Raw genomic sequence first — 22,364 nt, forward strand, 5'->3', positions numbered from 1 at the left:
ATTTGATGCAGCTAGGTACTAAATAGAAAGAGAAAGCAAAGGGGGATGGGGTGTTAGAGGAGAGGGTGCAATTTTAAAGACAGAAAACCTCAACTACTTACAGTTTCCTGTGGCTGCTGTAACCAGTTACCATGAACTTAGTGGCTTAAAACAACACACATTTATTATCTTACAGTTCTGAAGTTCAGAAGTCCAAAATCAGTTTTCCTGGGCCCAAATCAAGGTGTCGGCAGGGCCACATTCCCTTCAGAGGCTCTAGGGCAGACTCCATTGTCTTGCTTTTAACAACTTCTAGAGCTGCAGTGCCTGCATTCCTTTGCTGGTGGCCCCTTCCTCCATCTGCACAGCCAGCAATGTAGCATCTCGCTTCAGCGGTCACATTGCCTTCTTCTGTGTCAAATCTCCCTCTGCCTCTTTCTTAGAAGGACACTGTGATTACCCTTAGGGCCTACTCAGATGATCCAGGATAATCTATCTCAAGATCCTTAACACATCTGCAGAGTCCCTCTTGCCACACAAAGTAATATTGATAGGGTCCAGGGATTAGGACCGGAACAGCTTTTGGGCTCAGCTCAGCACACTCACCGGGGAAGTAACTGTTGCAGAAGGACCAGTGAAAGGGGGGCGCAAACCACATGGCTCTCTGGGGACATATCTGGAGGTGGAGCATGCCTGGCATGGTTTCAGAACAAGGTGTCTGGATCAGACTGAGCGAGGAGATGAGGCCGGAGACACGGTGGGAATGTCGGGGTGGCCAAGGATGACCCTAAGGTTTTTGGCCTAAACAACCAAAGTTGAAGTTGTCATTAAGCTGGGATAAGGAAGAGGCTTTGAGGGGAAGACCAGGAGCTGAGTCTTAGGGAAAATGTGAGACGCCTAACAGACATTCAAGTGACGATGTTGAGTAGGAAGTTGATTCTGGAGTTCAGGAGAGAGGTCTAAGCAGAAAGAGTAAAGTGGGAGTCATCAACATAGAAGGTGATCAAGGCCATGGGACCAGGTGACGTCACTCAGGGAGTGAGTGAGTGTGGAAAGAAAAGAGAAGGATCTACGGGCTGAACGCTGGGACCCTCCAGCATTTAGAGTCAAGAGCATGAAAAGAAACTAGGCCAGGAGCAGCCAGTGCAGTAAGAAGAAAACCAGGGAATTGTGTCCTGGAAACCAAGGGAAGAAAGTATTTCCAGGGAGGAGGGAGTGAACGGGAGGATGCAAATGACAGGTCTGAACTGAGAACTGAGTGGTGTATTAGCACCAAGGGGAGGGCCTTAGCGACCTGGTAAGTTTGTCAGTGGAGACATGGGGCAAAGGCTCATTGGAAGATGTTCCAGAGAGAATGGGAGAAGAGAAATTGGAGATAGCAGGTGTAGTCGGCTGAAGGGAAAGGGGGAGGTGGGGGGAACAGTGGGAAAGGGAGGGGGGACAAGAGGAAGTTGTTGGATGATAGTTGATATAATATGAGGAAGTCAACATTTTCCTACTGATGGATCAGATTTGGGGGGAGGGGTTTTTTTTTTTTTTTTTTTTTGCGGTACGCGGGCCTCTCACTGCTGTGGCCTCTCCCGTTGCGGAGCACAGGCTCCGGACGCGCAGGCTCAGCGGCCACGGCTCACTGGCCCAGCCACCCCGCGGCATATGGGATCTTCCCGGACCAGGGCACGAACCCGTGTCCCCTGCATCGGCAGGCGGACTCTCAACCACTGCGCCACCAGGGAAGCCCCAGCCCCTGGGGGGACGGGGATTTTGATGACGCAGGAGAGGAAAGGAAGAACTGTTGGTAGTGATGTTTTGAGTCGCTGAGCAGGGCTGACGTTGAGTGCACAGGGGAGAGGTTGGCCTTTGCTAAGGGCGTGGCCAGTTTATTAATAATACCAGGAGGGAAGCCAGAATAATGGTGCCAGAGCCAGATGGTGGGTAGATAAGAGCCCCGCTCTAACCCTTTGGATTTCAGGGGCCCAAGGATGCGTGGGAGAAAAGGAAATGGAGTCAGTGGATGTAGGCGAGGAGGAGAGAACCAGAGGACAGCAAGCAAGCCAGCGGGGTTAAGAGGTTGAGAGTTTTAAGCATGAAACTCTTAAATATGATGACAAGGATCAAGTAAGGGGGAAGGCTAGGACATACAGAACAGATGCAGGTCCCAAGAAAGCAAGAGAGGGTGGGATTCAGACCACAACTAAGGAGTAGGAATGATGAATTGAGGTAGCCTGAAAACTTGAAAAATATATAATAAAAAGAGAAGGGGGGATGGGTGCTCCCACAGTCCTTCGTGTTGGATAGCTTCAAGTTTGGATTTTTCCTTCCCTTTGAGTCTCTTTTATTGTCCTGGAGGGGCGTAAAGCAGGGAAAGACCTCGAAAGTAGTGCCTTGTGAAGGACAACGCCAGGGCCTTGCCTAATGCCGGTTTTCCTGCGGGAGCCAGCAAATGGCTCAGACCCGCCGGGATGCTCTTGGGAAACAATTCCACGTGGCGTTCTCAGCCGTGCCCACCAGATGGCAGCCTCGGCTCATGGTGGCGCTCACGCCCGCCCACGCCCGTTTTCACTTAATTCACAGTTTTTGAGATCTTGACCGTCATTGAGTTTAACCCTTTTCCTTCCTTCCCCCTTTCCCCTCTCAGATGTGTTCATTCTAAGTTTGCAGGCGGGGGGCAGGGGGGTGGTATGCACGCACGTACCTACTGGACCCACCGGGACAGGGTCCCCTGGGCAATAGAGAGAAACATAAACCCCTTTGCGAGGCTCAGTCGGATGGAGAACAGCAGGAAGAGAAGCCGGAGAAGAGACCGTCCAAGAAATCGGAGGCGACCTGGACAGGAAGGGATACGGAGGTTATTATTTAAGGGAGGGAAAGTCTCGAAAGAGGAGGGCGTGGGAAATCCGTAGAGAAGCGGACTGAGAACTGAGTCGGGGTGAGGGATTCGGCGAAAATGTGACAGATGTGACAGTAGGTGTGACAGTAATTTATGCGCACCCGGAGGGTGGGGCCGGGGAGGGCCGAGCAGGCGGAGCAGAGAAGGGACGGAGGCGCGAGGTGATGACCAGGGTGGCCTACAGGCCCACTGAGGGCTTCCGGACGAAACGGCCCAAAGCCTGCTGGAAGAAGGACGAAACACCCTGAAGACAACGGGAAAATAAAAGGAAAGTTCCGGGGGAGAAGGATGGGGGGATGAGGTGTGAGTAGTTAACACTGGGTCAATTTGGCCAAAGCTCCTAACCTAGGAAGAGCTGAGACCCCATCTTTTGGGGGGGGGCTTAAACAATAGAAATTTATTTTTCCACAAATCCGGAAGCTAAAAGTCTGAGATCAAGGTGTCAGCAGGGTTGGTTTCTTCTGAGGTCTCTCTCCTTGGCTTGTAGACGGCCGTCTTCTCTCTGTGCCTTCGCGTGATCTTCCTCTGTGTACGCCTTGCGTTATATGAGATTCCATCGTGCTAGCAGGTTCGCTCTGGAGACTCTCCTTGCTGACTTGATGAAGTAAATAGCCTTGCTGGCCCAGGAATTCCAGGTGCCATCTAGGAACTGAGGGCAGTCTCCAGTGGACAGCCAGCAAAAAGCCAAGGCCTCAGTCCTATAGCTCTCCGCGCCGGTTCCTCACGTCCCCCGGAGTAGCCAGGATGCGTTTGCGAGTTGCTGCGTCCATGTAGGTCCTGAGGCGGCAGCGGCCGCAGGGAATCAACCCGATGAAGCCAGGAAGCGGACAGAAGTCTTTTGGGAGAGCGCGCAGCGAGGCCTCGGGTGCCCGGCCGGAGAGGCCCTCGGGCAATGCCGGAGGGAGTCCAGCGCCCGCCCTGGGGCCTCGCCTGGCCTGCCGGTGGGGACGGGGACGGGGCACCCTCCCTTAAACTTTCCTGTAGCCCCAGAGCGCTCATCCCAGCTCCCCGCATTTAACTATAGCTTGAGAAATAAGTGGAAGAACGATCCTACACTGCTGGAAAGACTCCGAGTCAACTTTTTGTCCATGGTGATTTCTGGCTTTTTCTGTCGTGGAGTGTTTGCTGTAGCTACTACTCTGATAGCCTCTTAAGACCAGAATGCAATGGGTGTTACTTTAAGGCTTCTTATATTCTGGTTTTCTGGTTTCACGCTACTTTTTCTTTTCGTTTCCCTAGATGCCAGTGCCCAAGTCATTCTCATACTTACTCCCAAGGTAATAATACATTTTGTGTTTAGCCACAATTTCAGTTTCCACTGTTGGTAATAGATTTGGGCAAAGTGTAAAGTAAGAGAATCAAGGCATGTGATAGGAAGATTGGTGAAAATTTTCACTTGAAATTGGTAGTATGAAGTTCGAATTATACTATCTCAGCTGAATGTATGCTACTGATTATGTTTTTGGCTCAAATATATATTTAATGCTATTTACAATGTCTTTCTATTTTAAACAGAATTATTTGCCAAAGCTAAAAGTGGTGACACAAATAGGATTTTAGGGTTTTCTGAGTTCATCAAACAGAATTAATCAAGATGAAATCTCTGAAAGGTTCTAATACATCCCCAAAGAGTCTGAAGAACACTGTGGTTCCCAGAAGGAAAAAAATTGCTTGCATCAATTTTTAAAATAACACTCTATTTCTTAATAATTAAAAATGACAAAAGTTTTCAGTTCCTACAAACATCTTCATTCTTACCAACTCCATTGTCCACAGAGCAGTGGGCAGCTCATTGTAGCTTCAACGAGTCCTCAGAATGTCACATGAATTATACTGACACAAAAACAGATTTCACCTCTTAGGAGAAAAGGTCAAATCTAAACAGTGGTAAGGGATGGAAGGGAGGGGCCTGCCCACACAGGATCCTAAGCAGAAACTCACAAAGAAGCCTGTTGGGATTAGAACAGATAGAGTAACTGAGGGCTTTTTCCTGCCTAGAGAGTGACTCATCCTTCAGGACCAGCCAAGAGACCTGCCCCCACAAGTCATTAACAGCCATCCACTAAGCAGAAGCATGCCGTGCCTTCCAGGCCCTCATGGACACATGCAGAATTTTGTCTTCAGCTGATTTTCTGCAATTCTTAATTGGTTTCAACAAAGAATCAGTAATTTTCCTATTTGGGGCTATAAAATTAGTAATTTAGAGAAAGATAATCTCAGTGTTTTCTAGGATCCAGTTTATGTCTTTTCCTAAATTTTAGTAACAGGAGTAATAGATTATTTCTTTAAAGCCTGTTGAGATCAAAGAAATTTGGATTATGATTAAGGATACCCTTGCCAAAGGTAGATTTTTGTCCCGTTGTGGTCTGTCTTGAAAAAAAAAAAAAAAGGTAGTAAAAATTGTTCTGTAGACTTTTTTCAATCTTATGACTGGTCAAGACTGATAAAAATAAGTAGATGAAAACAAAGATAAAACCCACTAAGTAGAGGCCTCTTATTGTTCCAATATAACAGAAAATCATTTTTGCCATAACTAAACCTGATATTTTGTAAAGAACTATCAGTTTATAAAAATTTTTTAATTTCCCAAAGAAAACTAAATAGTTTACATGTATAAGCTTGAGAAATATAAATATCTCACTGTGATAAGTACCCCCCATAGAGAAAATCTTAATTTAAATAAATTATCACAGTTGCTATAAGAAGTCCTGTAAGCAGGACTCCAATTAATGAATTTACTAATAGTTGTTCCCTAATAATAATTGAACTCTAGAGTCTAGAGGATTTTTTTCTAGTGGATTTTTACACATTATGTTTTCAAAAGTATATTTTAATTTCAACGTAGGAAAGATTTTAAGTAACTTTATTTTCACACAATCTGCATCAAGCTAGCGTTACATTCTCTTAAAATGCAGGTTTTAATTTTCATCTAATAGGCAACAATGAAACCAGAAAAATGTATTTTAGGTAAGGCTTCAAGGGAAATGTTTATATTCACTGCTGAAAATCCAATTCACTATCAAATGACAATATTTTTGCTCTGTTTTTGAGGCCTACTCTGATACTAATTTTTACATTTCTAGCTCCTGGACTTTCACCTTCCGGGAAAACAACAGATTATGCCTTTGAGGTAGATTTAATCATTCTTTCTTTCTTTTATGAATGACTTGAAAGAAATACAATCAGAGTATTTTGCTAATGCATTATTATCTCATTTGAAGTCTCTTATTAATAGATGTTCCCTAACATCATTTTATCAGCACCTATTTAGCAAAGTACTTTGTCAGGATAATGGAATATAAATCTTCTGATAACACAAGTAATGTGTAGAATACTGTTTTCTGTACAGCCATTAAAATAGAGCAAATTCCCAGTTCTACGAACTCTCCAACTTGTATGATAAATCTTCTTTAGTTTTGTAATTATAACAACCCCAAAAGAGGTGCAAGTAATTGGTTGAAGCAAGAATAACGGAACAGTTAATTCCAATGAATTTTTATCATACTGTAATTACATAATTATTTGTATAAATCCCTGTCTCCTTCTAGTTCAGGGGTCATAAATTAAAATGTGACCAGAGGCCTGACAGTTAGTCATTCCAGGAGCAGGCTGGGGGAGGATGGTGCTGAGTTTGCTGAGAGCACAGGCCCATCTCAAGGGTGCAGCCTGCCCTCAGCCCCCTGTGATTGCAGCCACACTGGAATGCAGCCCGGTGCTGCCCGATTATTCAAGAGAGATAGAAATCCAGATGGTCACATTGCTTTTTATTTTTAATTAGATAATAAGAGTCATTATCGAAACCAAGAAAAAAAAGAGAAGAAGAAATTTAAACATAACATCGATCAAACATCGATCAAACAAAACATGTCTTCAGGCCAAAAGCGACCCATCATGCATTGGTATAAAAGCTCTTCTCTCAGCTGTAAACTTTATGAGGCCATGTTTCTCTTGTTCATAGTTGTGTTACCAGAGCCTAGCACATGCCTGGAATATAGCAGACACTCAGTAGTGTTGGTTGGATGGGAGGATGGATGGATGGATGGATACACGCATGCAAGGGTGGTTGGATAGATGAATGGTTGGAGGAGGGAATGAAGGCACTAAAAATACACAAAGATAACAACATTTACATTGGAAAATAAGAAGATATTTGTTCATTTAAGTGTGGAGGCAAGAAGAGGCAAGCATTTCAAGCTGAGGGAACAATTGAGAGATTATGATATATTTGGGGAAAAATACATAATTCCAGTGTGACTGGAGCCAACGTTTGCTTAAAGAAGTACGATGAGTGTGAGGCCAGATGCGATGACCTAGAATGCCATGCTGGGGAATATATACTTTATTTTCTAGACAATGGGGAACCATTCCAGGGTTTTAGAAGTGAAATGACCAACTCTCTAAACACCCATCACCTAAATCTTTTTTTATTTTCAGATGGCTGTTTCAAATATTAGATATGGAGCAGGAGTTACAAAGGAAGTGGGCATGGCAAGTATTTAAGATTTCTACAGTCTTCTACTATAAACGTTACACTGATTTTATTTTATTTTATTTAGGCTTTCTTAAAAACATATTTATTTATTTGTTTGGTTGCGCCGGATCTTAGTTACAGCATAGGGGCTCCTTAGTTGTGGCATGCAAACTCTTGGTTGCAGCATGCATGTGGGATCTAGTTCCCTGACCAGGGATCAAACCCAGGTCCCCTGCATTGGGAGTGCGGAGCCTTATCCACTGCACCACCAGGGAAGTCCCTGTATATTTTAAAACAAGTACAAATTGACAGCAGTTGAGTCTTTTGTTTTGGACTCAATGTTAAGTTTGCCAGAAGTATCTAGTGTAATCAAACCTAACTTATACATTATTTTTGTTATTGTAGGACCTACAAAACATGGGTGCTAAAAATGTTTGTTTGATGACAGACAAGAACCTCTCCCAACTCCCTCCTGTACAGACAGTGATGGATTCTTTCGTGAAGAATAGCATAAACTTTAAGGTTTATGATAATGTGAGGGTGGAACCAACTGATAGAAGGTATTCTTTGATTGTCCTTAAATTTACTTTAAGCAGAAGTCAACACATACCAATGTTGATTGAAACTTGCCCCAGGCCTTATTTAATGGCTCGGCAATTTATTTCTGAAAACCCTGACATATGGCCTTTATTTTCCCTTCTCCAAGCTTCATGGAAGCTATTGAATTTGCCAGAAGGGGAGCTTTTGATGCCTACGTGGCCATGGGTGGCGGCTCCACCATAGACACCTGCAAAGCCGCTAATCTGTATGCATCCAGCCCTGACTCTGATTTCCTGGACTACGTCAATGCTCCCATTGGGAAGGGAAAGCCTGTGACTGTGCCTCTTAAGCCTCTGATTGCAGGTAAAGACTGTTTGTCTCTTTTATTTTGCAACTGGCAAAAGGCCTCAGGAAAGACACAAGCCAGTAATTTTTGGGTGTATGTTTTCCAAAGTTTCCCGATTTCTTCATTTCCATATAGTACCTTGTTTGGAGATTGAAACAGAGAGCAATTCATTCATGTTTAAAATTCTGATTTTCATTATTGCACAGACAGAGAAAATTTGGGTCACTAGTAGGAAAGTTTGCAGAGTTAAGCTATGAAGTCACTATGTGGAAGAGAAGGGAAGGTCATCGTCTATAGATTATTAGATCCTCCTGTGGGCAGGTTTGTCTTCTGAGCCCCTCTTGGTTTTGTCCCACTTTGCCAGCCACTGTGGAGTTTAAGGGGAACGTTCCCTTTTATTTTTCTGATGTTGACTCAACCCTTTCTTCCACCTAATGGCTCCTCAGCTGACCTGGGGCTTTGTCTCTGCCCTGGGACATGTGGCCAGCGTGGCCTCATCACTCTGGGCGACACCTGCTCTGTGGCTGCCAGGGCACAGACACGCACATCCAAATTAGAATCGCTTGTCTGTTCCACACAGACCTTGGGACCTTTCTGTCTTGTCTTCCCTCCCATTTTATGGCTGTCAGCATATCACTGTCTAAAGTCTTACATCTAAAATGTACTAGCTGGACAATATCAGGGGGGGTTTTTTTAATTTAATTTATTTATTTTTATACCGCAGGTTCTTATTAGTTATCTATTTTATACATATTAATGTATACATGTCAATCCCAACCTCCCAATTCATCCCACCACACCCACCCCTCCTGCTCTCCTAGTCCCACTGTGAACGGGCCCTGTGAGGGGGCAGGAGTGAGTTGACAGCGGATGAACTGCTTTGACGTGAATGAGTGATCAGCAGGGGCAGCATAATTGACGTCTGGCAAATGGAACCCTCTGGTGAAACTGTGTCAGCATCACACAGAGGGGTGATTAGTGAAGTTTAGAAACTTGACGGAACTACAAAACCGCAGAGTCCGGCAAAGGCAGAGTGTTACTCTTCTTGCTGCCAAGAGGGAATAAAGATGTCTTTTAGGGATGGCAAATACGAGTTTTCTTCCCAGAGATGCCGAGAGGCCTGCTTTTGAATTCCCAACTGCAGCTGCTTAAGCTCTGACGCTAGAGGAGCCCGAGGCTCCCAGAACTCCTCCCTGTTAATACAGAAACAGACATCACACATACACGTTAAACACACATGTGTGTAATACAGACATGGACATCGTGCATACATATTAGGCATACATACGTGTTAGTGCCAATACGGACATCAAACATACGTGCTAACACAGACACAGGCATCATGCATACATACCAAGTGCGTGTACATGTTAGGTTTACATGCATGTTAATGCAGACATAGACACCATACATGCCAAACATGCATGCGTATTGATGCAGACACTGCCATCACACACATATGTTAAACACGGATGCTGGCATGTTAATGCCAACACAGGCATCAGACCTGTTACTCACATGTTAGTGTAGACACAGTGATACACGTTAAGCATACATGCATGTTAATACAAATACAGACATCAGGTGAGCAAACAAGGGCAGCAAACTTTCTCCTCTAACCTTGCTCCTTATTTCCTAAGACTTAATTATCTCCACTGACCTTTATTTAGATGCTTTATTAAAACTGACATTTTTTTTTTGTTCAAGTCCCAACTACCTCAGGAACTGGGAGCGAAACTACTGGAGTTGCCATTTTTGACTACGAACGCTTGAAAGTAAAAACTGGTAAGAACTTTGCCCATAAAAATTTTTTTTTAATTCTCTCTCTTACCTTTCAACTAACTCCACCCCCTTTTCTTTAACCCTAATATTTAAAATTCAAGGAGTTACAGAGTTAAGGAAAGGGTATGTACATAGACACATTTTCTTTCTTTTCCCACATACATATAAAAAATATGAAGCAGTCTAATAAACACGTTTTTGAGAATTACCTACAAAAGCTTATTGAAATGCCATGAATCTTAATTGGCCATTTTTCTGCCCAAGTTAGTGACTATAGATCAGTGATAAGTGGTTATTCCCTTTCTTAGACATCTTTTTTATATTCTAACTCAATTTCATTGAGGTGTAATTTTTATATAATAAAATGTATACATTTTAAGAGTCTAGTTTGATGAGTTTTGACAAATATATACCACAAGTACCGACCACCCCAGTAAAGATACAAAACATTCCCACTTCTCCAGAAAGTTCCCTCATGCTCCTTCCCAGTCAATCCCTCCAGCCCCATTCCCAAGTAACCACCATTCTGCTTTCTACCTTCTTTGTCATCTTTATCCTGTCTTCTTCTCTGACTCTCAGCTAATGTGGGGGAAATGTCCCTCTCCTTGAGTCTGGTTCAATATCCTTCTTCCAGGCCTTCGTAGTGGAATAGATTGGCATTGAACTGCACATATATGGTAACTTCTCTTTTTAAATTACATTATCCTTTGACATTGTTAAAGATAATAATAATAGAAACCAACACTTAAATACTACCTTAAATTTTTTTAAAGACTTTCCCGTCATATTATCTACTGTGATCCTTACAACAGCTCCGGGAGGGATGGAGGCCTTGTGTTATTAGAGTCTAATCTTACAGAGAACTCAGAAAGGCCCAGACACATACCAAAGACGTGCAGCAAATCACCGAGCAAGGACCCAAACCAGTGGTTTGCTAGTAAACCAGCTCTCCAGAATTTAATGAGTAAATAAGCCCTGAGAGCTTATTTACTTCCCTGGAGCTGGGAAGACATGGGTATAGTGGCTCGTGTAAACTGCAAGGGGCTTCGGCCGCTGAAAAACCTGGTTTCTGACCCCAAATCTCTTCCCGCTAATCCTTTCTGCCTCCCTATATGAGAATGAATCTTATCTCATATTTTAATTTTTTTTAAAGGCTAATGAGATCTGGAGACTTATGGTATATATTTTTTAATTAATTAATTAATTTATATTTGGCTGTGTTGGGTCTTCGTTTCTATGCAAGGGCTTTCTCTAGTTGCGGCAAGCGGGGGCCACTCTTCATCACGGTGCGCGGGCCTCTCACTATCGCAGCCTCTCTTGTTGCAGAGCACAGGCTCCAGACGCGCAGGCTCAGTAGTTGTGGCTCACGGGCCCAGCTGCTCCGTGGCATGTGGGATCCTCCCAGACCAGGGCTCGAACCCGTGTCCCCTGCATTAGCAGGCAGATTCTCAACCACTGCGCCACCAGGGAAGCCCTCATATTTTAATTTTTTTAGGATAATTTGTTACCCTAAAGTTATTTAAATTTTAAAAAATTGTGTACGTACTTATAGCCTCTGTTGAAAATCCCTGCCTTAGGTATCGCTTCGCGAGCCATCAAACCTACACTGGGCCTGATCGATCCTCTGCACACCCTGTACATGCCTGAGCGGGTGATCGCCAACAGTGGCTTCGATGTGCTTTGGTAGGTACCCATGCCACCTGCAGGGGCTCTGCCGGTACTCGGTTGACGGACAGTGTTTTACTGCTGAAAGCCCTTGTTAAGCACTCATTGATTGTGTGCCACGACAGCGCTGGCTTTGGCTGTCATTATCCCCTTTCCCGAGTGACAAAGCTAAGCTGTAAAGATGAGGCGAGGTCCTAGGTGAGCCACAAACCTGCTGTTTGGGATGGACCGGCCCAGCCACAGCTGCAGCCACGGGGACACAGGCGGGGGAGCAGCGGCAGCTGGCAGGCAGCATCTCAGACCCACAGCACTGCCTCTGCTGCACTAACCAGGGGATGCCAGGGCTGCAGCCTCAGGCACACAGCAGGGGCGGCAGCGCCCACCGCCGGAGCTGGAAGGGCTCGCTGTCGGCACTTCACACGCACCATCACTTCACCACAGCTCTGTGCCACACAGAAAAGAAAACTGGGCTGGAGGTGTTGAGCAGCTTGCACGGGGCCACACCACGTGCTCCCCAGGCTTCACCTGCCATGTGCTGATGGCTCCCTCATCAGTGTTTCTGCCACAGGCCTCGCTCCCGAGCTCTGGGCCCTGCGTTCCAGCGGCATCACGGGGACCCACGGGTGCTTCACATTCACCTGGTCCAAAAGACCCTATTCCACCCATTTGCACATGCACATTTCTTCTCATTTTAACATCTCTGAAATCAAGGCATATCTGTATATCTGTGGCATGACAGTACGGTTTTCTTCCTCAGTAGTACTTTTTTTTTTTTTTTTTTCAGTTTTTTTTTTTTTTTTTTTTTATTTTTTCTTTTCAATCTTTTTTTTTTTTTTAACATCTTTATTGGGGTATAATTGCTTTACAATGGTGTGTTAGTTTCTGCTTTATAACAAAGTGAATCAGCTATACATATACATATGCTCCCATGTGTCTTCCCTCTTGCGTCTCCCTCCCTCCCACTCTCCCCCTCCCACCCCTCCAGGCTGTCCCAAAGCCCCGAGCTAATATCCCTGTGCCTTGCGGCTTAAAGCATGGCATCTTGAAGCTGATGAAATCTTACAATTCTCTCAATCCCCCCACCCCTCACAGCTTCCCCTCCTGGGTCCCTGACCTTAGCGAGCAGCAGGACCCGGTATGGACTTCTCCCTCGCTGCGTGCCCACACCGAGCCACAGAGCCCCTCTCTTGTCCAACTCAATCTCTCCCATCTGTTCCCACCTCAGCTCAGGCCTGCCCCAGCTCTTGCCTGGACAGTATCCAATCTCCTTATCAGTCTCCCTGCTTCCATCCCACAGTCCTTCTGTCTGTCCTCCATACTGGCCTCAACAAGCTTCCAGAATGCAATATGACCACCGTGCATATACACGGGCATTTATACACACACACACACACGCACACACACACACACACCTCTCTACCTTACAAGTCTGTCATTGCCTTTCCACACCTACTGTCTGAAAGCCAAAGTCCCTGGAATGTCCCCAGTGCTGAGCACTTTATCTGCTTGGAGAACTCTTCTTTCACTTTCCACTGGAGCATTCTGTCATTGATGGAGCCTTTGCTGACCCTCCCCTCCCCTCCCCTCTCCTTAAGAACCACTCTGTCCTTTGCCCTTACCCACTGGGGGCCTGTGCATTGCTTCGGAGACACCGCTCTTCACACGCCAGTCTCCCTCACTGCACCGCGGGCTTGGCAAGGACAGGACCATCCCATGCGCTTCTCCATCCCTACTCCTTGGCACAGGGACCGTCACATCATCGGTACTCAATTAACAACTGTCGAGCGAAGTTCACACAAGCAGGAGGCAGCAGAGTTAGGATTCATGTCCAGGTCCACCCAAGTCCATGGTCTGCTTTTCTTACTGCATTACACTGCCCGCCAAGAGACTGGAGAAAACTGTGTCCAACTCCATCCTGGTCAATGCTGTCAGTACTCTGAAGAGTTGTCCTCTAATAACTTGGAAATAAGATTACGCTCCCTAGCTGTGAGCTGCATAATAAACATATAACAGACTAAAGCAGTCATGTTTAAATGAATGACTCACAGACCCAAAGACTTTGCTGTCAGTAAAAGCGGGGAGTGGGCTCAGAAGAAAGGAGAGTGATGGCAGTGGCCCTTCCAAGGACTGACCACGGGAGAGCGCGCGTGGCCAGAGGAGTCTGCCCCTGAGGCCCAGCAGCCTGTTCTGAAGATGGACACACCCTTGTATTCAACCTTAGAGGCAGTTCCCCTCGTTAGGGCTCCATGGGCTTTCTGACCATAACTGGGCATCCACAGACTTGCCAATAGGGAGCATGGATACCTAGAAGGCTCAGCTGTCTGTCCCCCTCAGCAGTTATATTTCTTGTTATAAATCAATAATCAGACTTCCAGGTTTTACACATAGTTTCTGTGAGCTCAGCTCAGTGAATCTGCCCCTTCAAGACAGATCTGATCTTGCACCCAGAATCAAGATGCACAGCAGGGCAGAGGTTTAACTCTGCACCTTGGTGGACTCACCAGCACCCCGTCCACCCCACGTGGACACCTCCTTCTTGCCTTGCCCAGATTTCCTGTTTAGAACCACAAACCCATAGCTTTTGTCCACCAACTAATTCTTTTTGAAGTTCTAATACTTTTTCAAAAGATGTTATCTGCTTCACACATGTAGGAGAAAGTAAATTCTCCGTTCCAAGACTGAAAACTATAACTCATGCACAAAGTAGTTCACGTTATACTGTGTTCCTAACAAATCGTTGATCTAGATGATTGCGTTTATTCTCATCTCCTGCAGTCGATTAGCTAGAATTCACGGCAGCCCAGTAGGTAAAGGAAGCTCTGATGCTTTATTCTTAAAACAGCCAACCCTGAATTTAGAGCATGTAAGAAGAAAGAATTTGATTTTTTGTTCAGGCCAAGAATTAATAATAATGGTGAATGATAAGTTTTACAAAGTGCTGGTGCTTTACATATGTGAACTCAATTTTCACAGCAGCACCATGAAGAAAGACATACAATGATGTATCCTCATCTTAGAATCACAGGGAGGATGGTGACTCCCCTCAGGCCCACAGTGGGGAAGTCTGGTGCCAGAATTTACATCGGGGGGCCGACCCACTGCACTGTGCCCTTATAGGAGGCTAGGGTAACTGTGACGCTTCTTGGATGGGTAATATGGTGTTTGATCAATGCAAGGTATAAAATGGTAAATATACTTTAGAAGGAAGTCATTTTTCAGATTCAGTGCTTTTCTTGATGCCTTAAATGTTTAAAAATTCAACATCATAAAGATATACTGGCACTAGAAAGGAACCATATGTAATCTTATACATACTGGTCAAAACCACTATAGTGCTGTTAATGTCAGCTTCACTGTGTTAATTGCTATAATAAGCAATGACTGTCGTGGACAAGAGGCTGATTAGTGAGATGAGTTGTGATTATCAGCACTACAGAGCATATCCACAGGGGGGTGAGTACCGAGCATTCGGAGACAGTTTGGGATCTGAATGGAGGAAAGGAGGAAAAGGATGCTTTCAACTGTGTGTTTTAAATATTCCTTGTTAGTCACGCCCTGGAGTCCTACACTGCCCTCCCGTACCACATGCGGAGCCCCTGCCCTGCAAATCCCATCAGTCGGCCAGCCTACCAGGGCAGCAACCCCATCAGTGACATTTGGGCAGTCCACGCGCTGAGGATCGTTGCTAAGTACCTGAAGAGGTATGTCACCCGGAGGGGACGGAAACAGAACAGAAAAGCCACTTTCCACCTTCCCGTGAAATGTGGCGCACCAGATCCTGAAATGTCCTGAGCAAGCCCGCTCACCAAAAAAATCAGTCACTGTACGTACAGAAGCACCAGAGACCAGCAACCTCTGCAGGGAGCCCCATGAGGACAGATGAAAACTGGATCCTTTGATCTGAAAGGCAAAGATCATGAGGGGACAACATAGGAGCCCCTAATTTATGAAGGATGCAGGTAGAAGGTTTATTCATCAAAGCCTCAAAACCAAACCGGGGGGAGGGGAGATGTCCTTTGAGGTCTGGCTACCAAGGGCAGAAATGAGAACCACAAATGAGACAGATGTTGGCCCTGCCCCATCAGGCCCTGTCCAGAGGCACACAGGGTGGATCCATGAGCAAATGCACATGAACTCAATTTAAGAAATAAATGTATAGAGATGTCTGTCCTGGGAGATATGAAAGCCTTCCTGAAAAGATTCCTAAAAGGTTTGGAAAGATTTATGCATGAAATAGCCATAATAGACTCTTGAGAGAGAGCACAGATATACTTAGGGATGAAAACTGATCCCTGAGACATTAAGACTTGTGCAAAGTCGAACTCCCCTTTGTATTTATACACAGGGGAGGGCAAGAATGGGCAGGTTAGGACTAGATGTCAGCGCGGTGCCTCCTCCAGCCTGGAGGGGGAGGGGCCTAGGACAGCATTTTGTAGTAGAGGTAGGGGAGGGACACAGAACTGTCTCCAGCTCGGAGCCCAGCAGGGAGGATTTGTCTGGGTAGAAGCAGATGCAGATGATGGCCAGCCAGGTGTCTGACGGGGACACAAGGCTTGGCATGGCAGCTGTGGGAGGTGAGGGGGCGAAATGGACAGAAGAGAGGCTGAAGCTCCATTACCTGCTATCTCACCTTGTTATTTGGGAATAAGGAACAAACACTGGGTTTTGGAAAGAGACACAAGTGCCTAACTATTCCAGATGAAAGGAGGAAAAGGGCTGTGGCACTTTTATTTCATAGCAAGAACCCTTACTCCAGGCAGGATCACAAAAAGCCACGCGGGAAGGGGTGCCCTTGGCTGTCTTAGGGTTCCTCCCTGGGGCAGGGTTTCCAAGCCCAGGAGCAGGAAGGCTGAGCTGCATCTGAAAGGGGCCTTTGAGAATTTGCTTTTCCAAAGTGGCACTGAGGAGGGATGGAGCAAGTGAAGGCTTGTCCTACAACAACATCCCACGTCCACAGTAATAAGTATGAAAATAACATGTGCAATTTCCACAGATACCAAAAGAGGTCTCCAGTGGGTCCGATTTGGGGCGGTATCATGGAGAGAAAGATGTCTGGGCGGCTCATTTGGCCAGTAAGTAGCCCCAGGCGACAGGGACTCACTTCAGCAAACCAGCCTGGGCCCTGGGCCTTCTGAGTATGTGTTTACTCTGAGTCCACTCACAGCCGCAATCAAGGTCATTGACAAGTGAAGAAGAAGAATGAGTCTCAGGGCGCTTTTCTTGAGGAGCTTTCATAGTCCAAGGGTCAGTGCTTTCTTCCCCTGGCACTTTTATCCCATGAGCAGCCTGACAGCATATTTATTATGCCTTTGCTCAAACTGTTGATGAGAAAATATGTTTCACTTTGGTTTTCGTCTAGAAGACAAGGTGTCATTTGAATAACTTGCCTAATTTTTCTTCCTATCGGGTAGCATTTCTTTTTTTTTTCCAGATCTTTCCCTAAGGCGGCTCTTTATTCACTAGGAAATGCCAATGTAGACGTGTTATTGTTAGGTATTGATGTCATCCACAGGGCTGTCAGAAATCCTGACGATCTTGAAGCAAGGTCTAATATGCACTTGGCAAGTGCTTTTGCTGGCATTGGCTTTGGAAATGCTGGTGTTCATCTGTGGTGAGCAAATTTGAGATTTTATTTCTTCACCTAAGCTATTGCCCTTAAATTTTTTAAATGTTTATAATTTAGGACATGTGGTCAGATTTTAAATATGCTATAGAAAGAAGATATTTAACTTTGTGTCCCATAATATTTTCTTAATTCAAATGCAGTTTATCGGGTCATAGATTTTTTTTCTTTTTGGTAACAGCTTTTTTGAGCTATTAATTATTCACATACTATATAATTCACCCATTTAAAACTTTCAGTGGTTTTTAGTCTATTCACAAAGTTGTGCTACCATTACCACAATAAATTTAGAACACTTTATCACCTTAAAAAGAAATCCTGTACCCCTTAGCTGTCGCCCACCAATCCTCCTATACCCCCAGGTCTTAAACAACTACTAATCTACTTTCTGTCTCTATGGATTTACAAATTCCAGACATTTCACATAAATGGAATCATATAATATGTGATCTTTTGTGCCTGGCTTCTTTCACTTAGCATCACGTTTCCATGGTTCATCCCATGCACATATTAGTACTTCTTTCCTTTTTACTGCCAAGCAATTGTCCATTGCACCGATATACCACATTTTATTTATTCATTCATCACATGATGGACATTTGTGTTGTGTCCACTCTTTTGGCTACTATGAATATTGCTGCTTGAATAGTCATGTACAAGTTTACCTGGTGGACATATGTTTTTATTTCTCTTGAGTATATACCTAGGAGTGGAATTGCTGGGTCATATGGTAACTCTGTTTAAATTCTGAGGCACTGCCAGGCTGTTTTCCACAGTGGCTGCACCATTTTACCTTCCCACCAACAGTGGAGGAGGGTTCTGATTTCTCCACATCTTCATCATGTGTCATGGGTTTTTAAAACGTCAAACGCAGGATTTTTTTTTCTCCTAATCTCTCTCAAAAAGAAGGGGATTAGAATATTTGTCAATAGCCAGAACTTTTGATCAGAACTTTATTGGTATGTTGCCTTAAACTTGAAAACCAGTGAACACGGAGAATTAAGAATTGGCCTTTGCTAGGGGAGCGCAATGAAGTGTTCACCCTCAAACTCTGCTGCTGAGAGGAGCATAGATGGGTACCACCTTTCTAAGAAGCAACTGAACAAAATCTGCCCAGAGCTTGGAAAATGTTTATACCCTTTGCCCCACTGATGTTACTTCTAGACATGTAGCCTAAAGAAATAATCATGATATGGTCAAAGAATATTCTTATAAGGATATTCACCTAAAAGTTATTTATAACTGAAACTTTTAGGAACAACCTAAATTCCCAACAGTTTAGTACTCAAAGAATAAAATATCTATTAAAATAATATTTTAGAAGAATAGAAAATGATATGGGGAAATGTTTATAAAGAATATTAAGTAACAAAAGCAATGTCAAAAACAGTGCACGATACGATCATAAACATATGCGTAAGAAGACTAGAAGGAAATATTCTATAATGGCTATCTTGAGAAAATAGGATTACGGATCATTTTTCTGTTTTACAAAGAATATGTATAACTGTTAAAATAAAAGAAATCAAACTAAAATATTGGCTATTGTGAGAAAGGTATTTTGAAAGTTACATGAACCCTTTCACATCACGGAAGCATGCTAAGCGATATTTTTCTGAATACTATGAAGCCCGAAAACAGCAAAGCACGTCCCTAAGTATCCAACAGCTCAGAGAACCGACAGCTTCTGATCTGCCTCATGAGAGAGGACAGGCATGGGGTACCTTTTTTTGGATAATCATACAATTCACCAAAATACTTCATCTGTCTATGAAATGTAAATCTTTTAGCAAATAAAAACAAAGTCATCCAATAACCCACATTAATAGACTTACAGACCATTTTACTATTGTAAAACATTTCATTTTCAATATATTAACTGTACATATATTAACTTGTCACAACGTGTATCTTCTGGGTCATCTAGTAAATTATCATATTGTCCTGTTTGTTCCCTAACAATTCGAGAGGATAAAGAGTTTTCCCATTAAAACCAACCAAAAAGTCCCCACAAATAAAAACAAAAATGCCTTTTCTGGATAGCCTTTCAGGCTGAAACAATCACGTATGATTCAACTCCCATTAGTACGTAGCATTTAAAAGAAGGTATCAATCATTGGCAAGACAGATCACTGGCGGAACAAGCTTGCATGTCTAGTGCAGTACATCTTGGCTCATAAAATTCCCACCGACATCTTCAGTTTGTGAAGGAACACGCTGCCAAGGCAGTGCGGAGCCAGATAGAAAATGCATACCCTGAAGATTATTAAAGAAACTTCAAAGTGAATTCTTGATTTCTTCAAGATCATAAGCTTAACCAGTGTGCTTGGCCAGCAACTTAAGCATCAGTACTTTTTAACGGCATACAATTCTGTGAGCATTTGAATTTTAACGTTTCAGAAGTGTTGTGAATGAAAGCACCAAATATCAACTGCATAATAATGTATCCTCATAGGAATCAAAGAAAACAGAATGTCTAACTTTGTGGGTTAACAATATTGTCAAGAGACTGTGAAGGGCTCTCCCATAGAGTATTGTTAACTTGAATTTCTGATATCTGTATGTCAACATATGGACTTTCTTTCTTTTCTAGCCATGGAATGTCTTACCCAATTTCAGGCTTAGTGAAGACATATAAAGCAAAGGATTATAATGTGGATCACCCACTGGTGGTAAAATCATAATCAATTCTTTAATTTCGTCTTAGACTCCTCTCAATTGCCATAAACGTATTTGTCAATTCTTGGAGGACAAGGTAAAGTAATTTAATATCTAGAATACGCATGTTGAAGACTGGCTTTGCCACGTCGGTCACCATGTTTCCTTTCTCCCCAGCCCCATGGCCTTTCTGTGGTACTCACCTCCCCAGCAGTGTTCACTTTCACGGCACAGATGTCTCCCGAGCACCACCTGGAGATGGCAGAGATATTGGGTATGAACCATCAATCATAAATCTGTGACCCACATATGTGGAGCATTTCCTAGGATGCCTCTGAAGATAAACTGTAAAGAATAATACCAAAAAATACTGCTTGGGATAATTTAATAATAAAATGTCAGTGACCTGCTCAAATTCCTATCTAGCACTAAAATTCTGTAATTTTGTGTTTCTAAGAGTCTATTAGCAATGAAATGGAACCAAGTACTGCTTACATTAAGTTTACAGTAATAATATTTCCACTGTTTTCGTCCCCAAGGAAAGTGAAACTGTTTATATACTATTCATGTTATATATGGTTTTTGTTTTGTTTAATAGGAACTAAAAATGAATCTAAATCAGGAAGTAACAGTAAGTTCCCAGTTATAGAGAACCTAAACAACTAGAAACTTTATAAAAAGTTCCCCAAAGAAGAATTTGTTTGCTTTTTTTTAGGATAAATAATGTCTATAATAATATACCCACAGTGCCTTTTAAATCTTACAAGAAATACAGTTACATTTAGGGTCGCTTTAGTGTTAAGTAAAATATTGGTATTTTTCTAATACAAAAATTCTTTTAAGGAAACTTAAGTATTCAATTAACTTTTAAAACATCTCTTCCCCTACTTGTTTTAGAAAGGGAAAAGCTAAAAAGAAAACTGCATTATGCTCTTCTAGCTCGAGCCGTTGGAGAGAGTAGTTCCAAGAAGGTAGGAATGACACAGATATCCTTCCGACTGTGTTGCTTCACCTCCACCTCCTAATGCTAGGTTTCCCGGCACGTAAGGCCAGAAACATGGTGCCTACTTTTCCAAGGATCTTGTATCCCTTTTCCCTTTTGGACTGGGGATATTGTTCAGCTCTATGTTGGGACTCAGATCCTTTGTAAATATGTAAACAGGCAGGAGCCCAAATAGGAGGCTAGATGTATGGTAAACGGGAAAATTTTAGAGAGCCTAAACCTAACATTCCAGGCCACCAACAAAACTACTGAGAAAGCAAGGCCTCTATTAGACAAAACCCAGGCCAGAGGAACTACCGGTACTTTCTTCTTGCATAGGAATTTTTGGTTAATATTATTCCATATTTAGCCATTAAATATTTTTGTTTTAATTTTTACTGAAGTATAGTTGATTTACAATGTTGTGTTAGTTTCAGGTGTACAGCAAAGTGAATCAGTTATACATATACATATATCCACTCTTTTTTAGATTCTTTTTTCATTTAGGTCATTACAGAGTATTGAGTAGAGCTCCCTGTGCTATATAGTAGGTCCTTATTAGTTATCCATTTTATATATAGTAGTGTGTATATGTCAGTCCCAATCTCCCAATTTATCCCTCCCCCCACTTCCCACCTGGTAACCATAAGTTTGTTTTCTACATCTGTAACTCCATTTCTGTTTTGTAGCTCATTTGTGCCTTTTATATTCCACATATAAATGATATCATATATTTGTCTTTCTCTATCTGACTTACTTCACTCAGTATGACAATCTCTAGGTCCATCCAAGTTGCTGCAAATGGCATTAAATATTTTGATTCCCTATGTAATCTTAGATAGTCTTAGCTTTATACCAATGTATTCTCTTTCCTACCTTCTCTTTTTTTCTAAAACACTTCATAGGAAAACCTGGAGCTTTGGATGGCAGCAATCCCGGGAACATAAGAACCTCATAAACCCCGTATCATGTGTCACCCTCCACTTAATCCATATTTGAGCTGCCGCTGTGTAATACAGACTGGCCTTGTCGGGCAAGTTTTACCTTCCATCCAGCTGCTCTCCCAACTAGCTCTGTATCTGGTTCTATTTATACCTTTTCCTGGATGACATAAACAGGTCGCTGTCAGAGAACAGAAAGGCTAAAACTGATTTAATAAGATACTTCAGTATGGAGTGAACCATACCTTCTAGTCTCTTTTTGACCTATACAGAGAAAGTGGACTTGGACTACAGCATGAGGCATTTTGGATAATAAATAAATAATGCTACCTTCTGATTGCGGCACGTCCCGGCGATGAATGTGTCCAACCAGAATAGATGGGGGCGTGGGGCATGGGTGCTAAGGGTTTGGGATTGATTCCCTTCATCTGGGAACTTTCACTGCCACCCTACCTGAGAGCAGAACCCCCTGGCTCTTCCAGATTGACAT

General features: G+C 43.4%; 1 protein-coding gene across 7 annotated transcripts in view; it reads left to right on the forward strand.

Annotated features, from left to right (window-relative positions):
* The window catches only part of ADHFE1 (alcohol dehydrogenase iron containing 1), a 33,954-nt gene that overhangs the window by 2,695 nt on the left and 8,895 nt on the right, over positions 1 to 22,364 (forward strand). For 4 of the 7 annotated variants that reach the window (XR_003002928.1, XR_003002929.1, XM_024742535.1 and 1 more), the window contains exons 2-12: positions 4,106 to 4,143; positions 5,950 to 5,996; positions 7,301 to 7,354; positions 7,743 to 7,897; positions 8,044 to 8,240; positions 9,931 to 10,008; positions 11,583 to 11,688; positions 15,219 to 15,371; positions 17,183 to 17,281; positions 19,887 to 19,965; positions 20,129 to 20,225. Coding sequence is in view for 4 of the 7 variants with exons in the window: in XM_024742535.1 (XP_024598303.1) it covers positions 4,106 to 4,143; positions 5,950 to 5,996; positions 7,301 to 7,354; positions 7,743 to 7,897; positions 8,044 to 8,240; positions 9,931 to 10,008; positions 11,583 to 11,688; positions 15,219 to 15,371; positions 17,183 to 17,281; positions 19,887 to 19,965; positions 20,129 to 20,225 (1,103 nt within the window). In the remaining 3 variants the exon portion in view is untranslated. Of the gene's footprint in view, positions 1 to 4,105; positions 4,144 to 5,949; positions 5,997 to 7,300; positions 7,355 to 7,742; positions 7,898 to 8,043; positions 8,241 to 9,930; positions 10,009 to 11,582; positions 11,689 to 15,218; positions 15,372 to 17,182; positions 17,282 to 19,886; positions 19,966 to 20,128; positions 20,226 to 20,848; positions 20,923 to 22,364 lie in introns of those variants that run through there. The other 3 variants (XR_003002930.1, XM_024742538.1, XM_024742537.1) reach the window with 3 other exon arrangements.

Source organism: Neophocaena asiaeorientalis, unplaced genomic scaffold (genome assembly GCF_003031525.2).
Source record: "Neophocaena asiaeorientalis asiaeorientalis breed wild unplaced genomic scaffold, Neophocaena_asiaeorientalis_V1.1 scaffold226, whole genome shotgun sequence".
Taxonomy (NCBI): domain Eukaryota; kingdom Metazoa; phylum Chordata; class Mammalia; order Artiodactyla; family Phocoenidae; genus Neophocaena; species Neophocaena asiaeorientalis.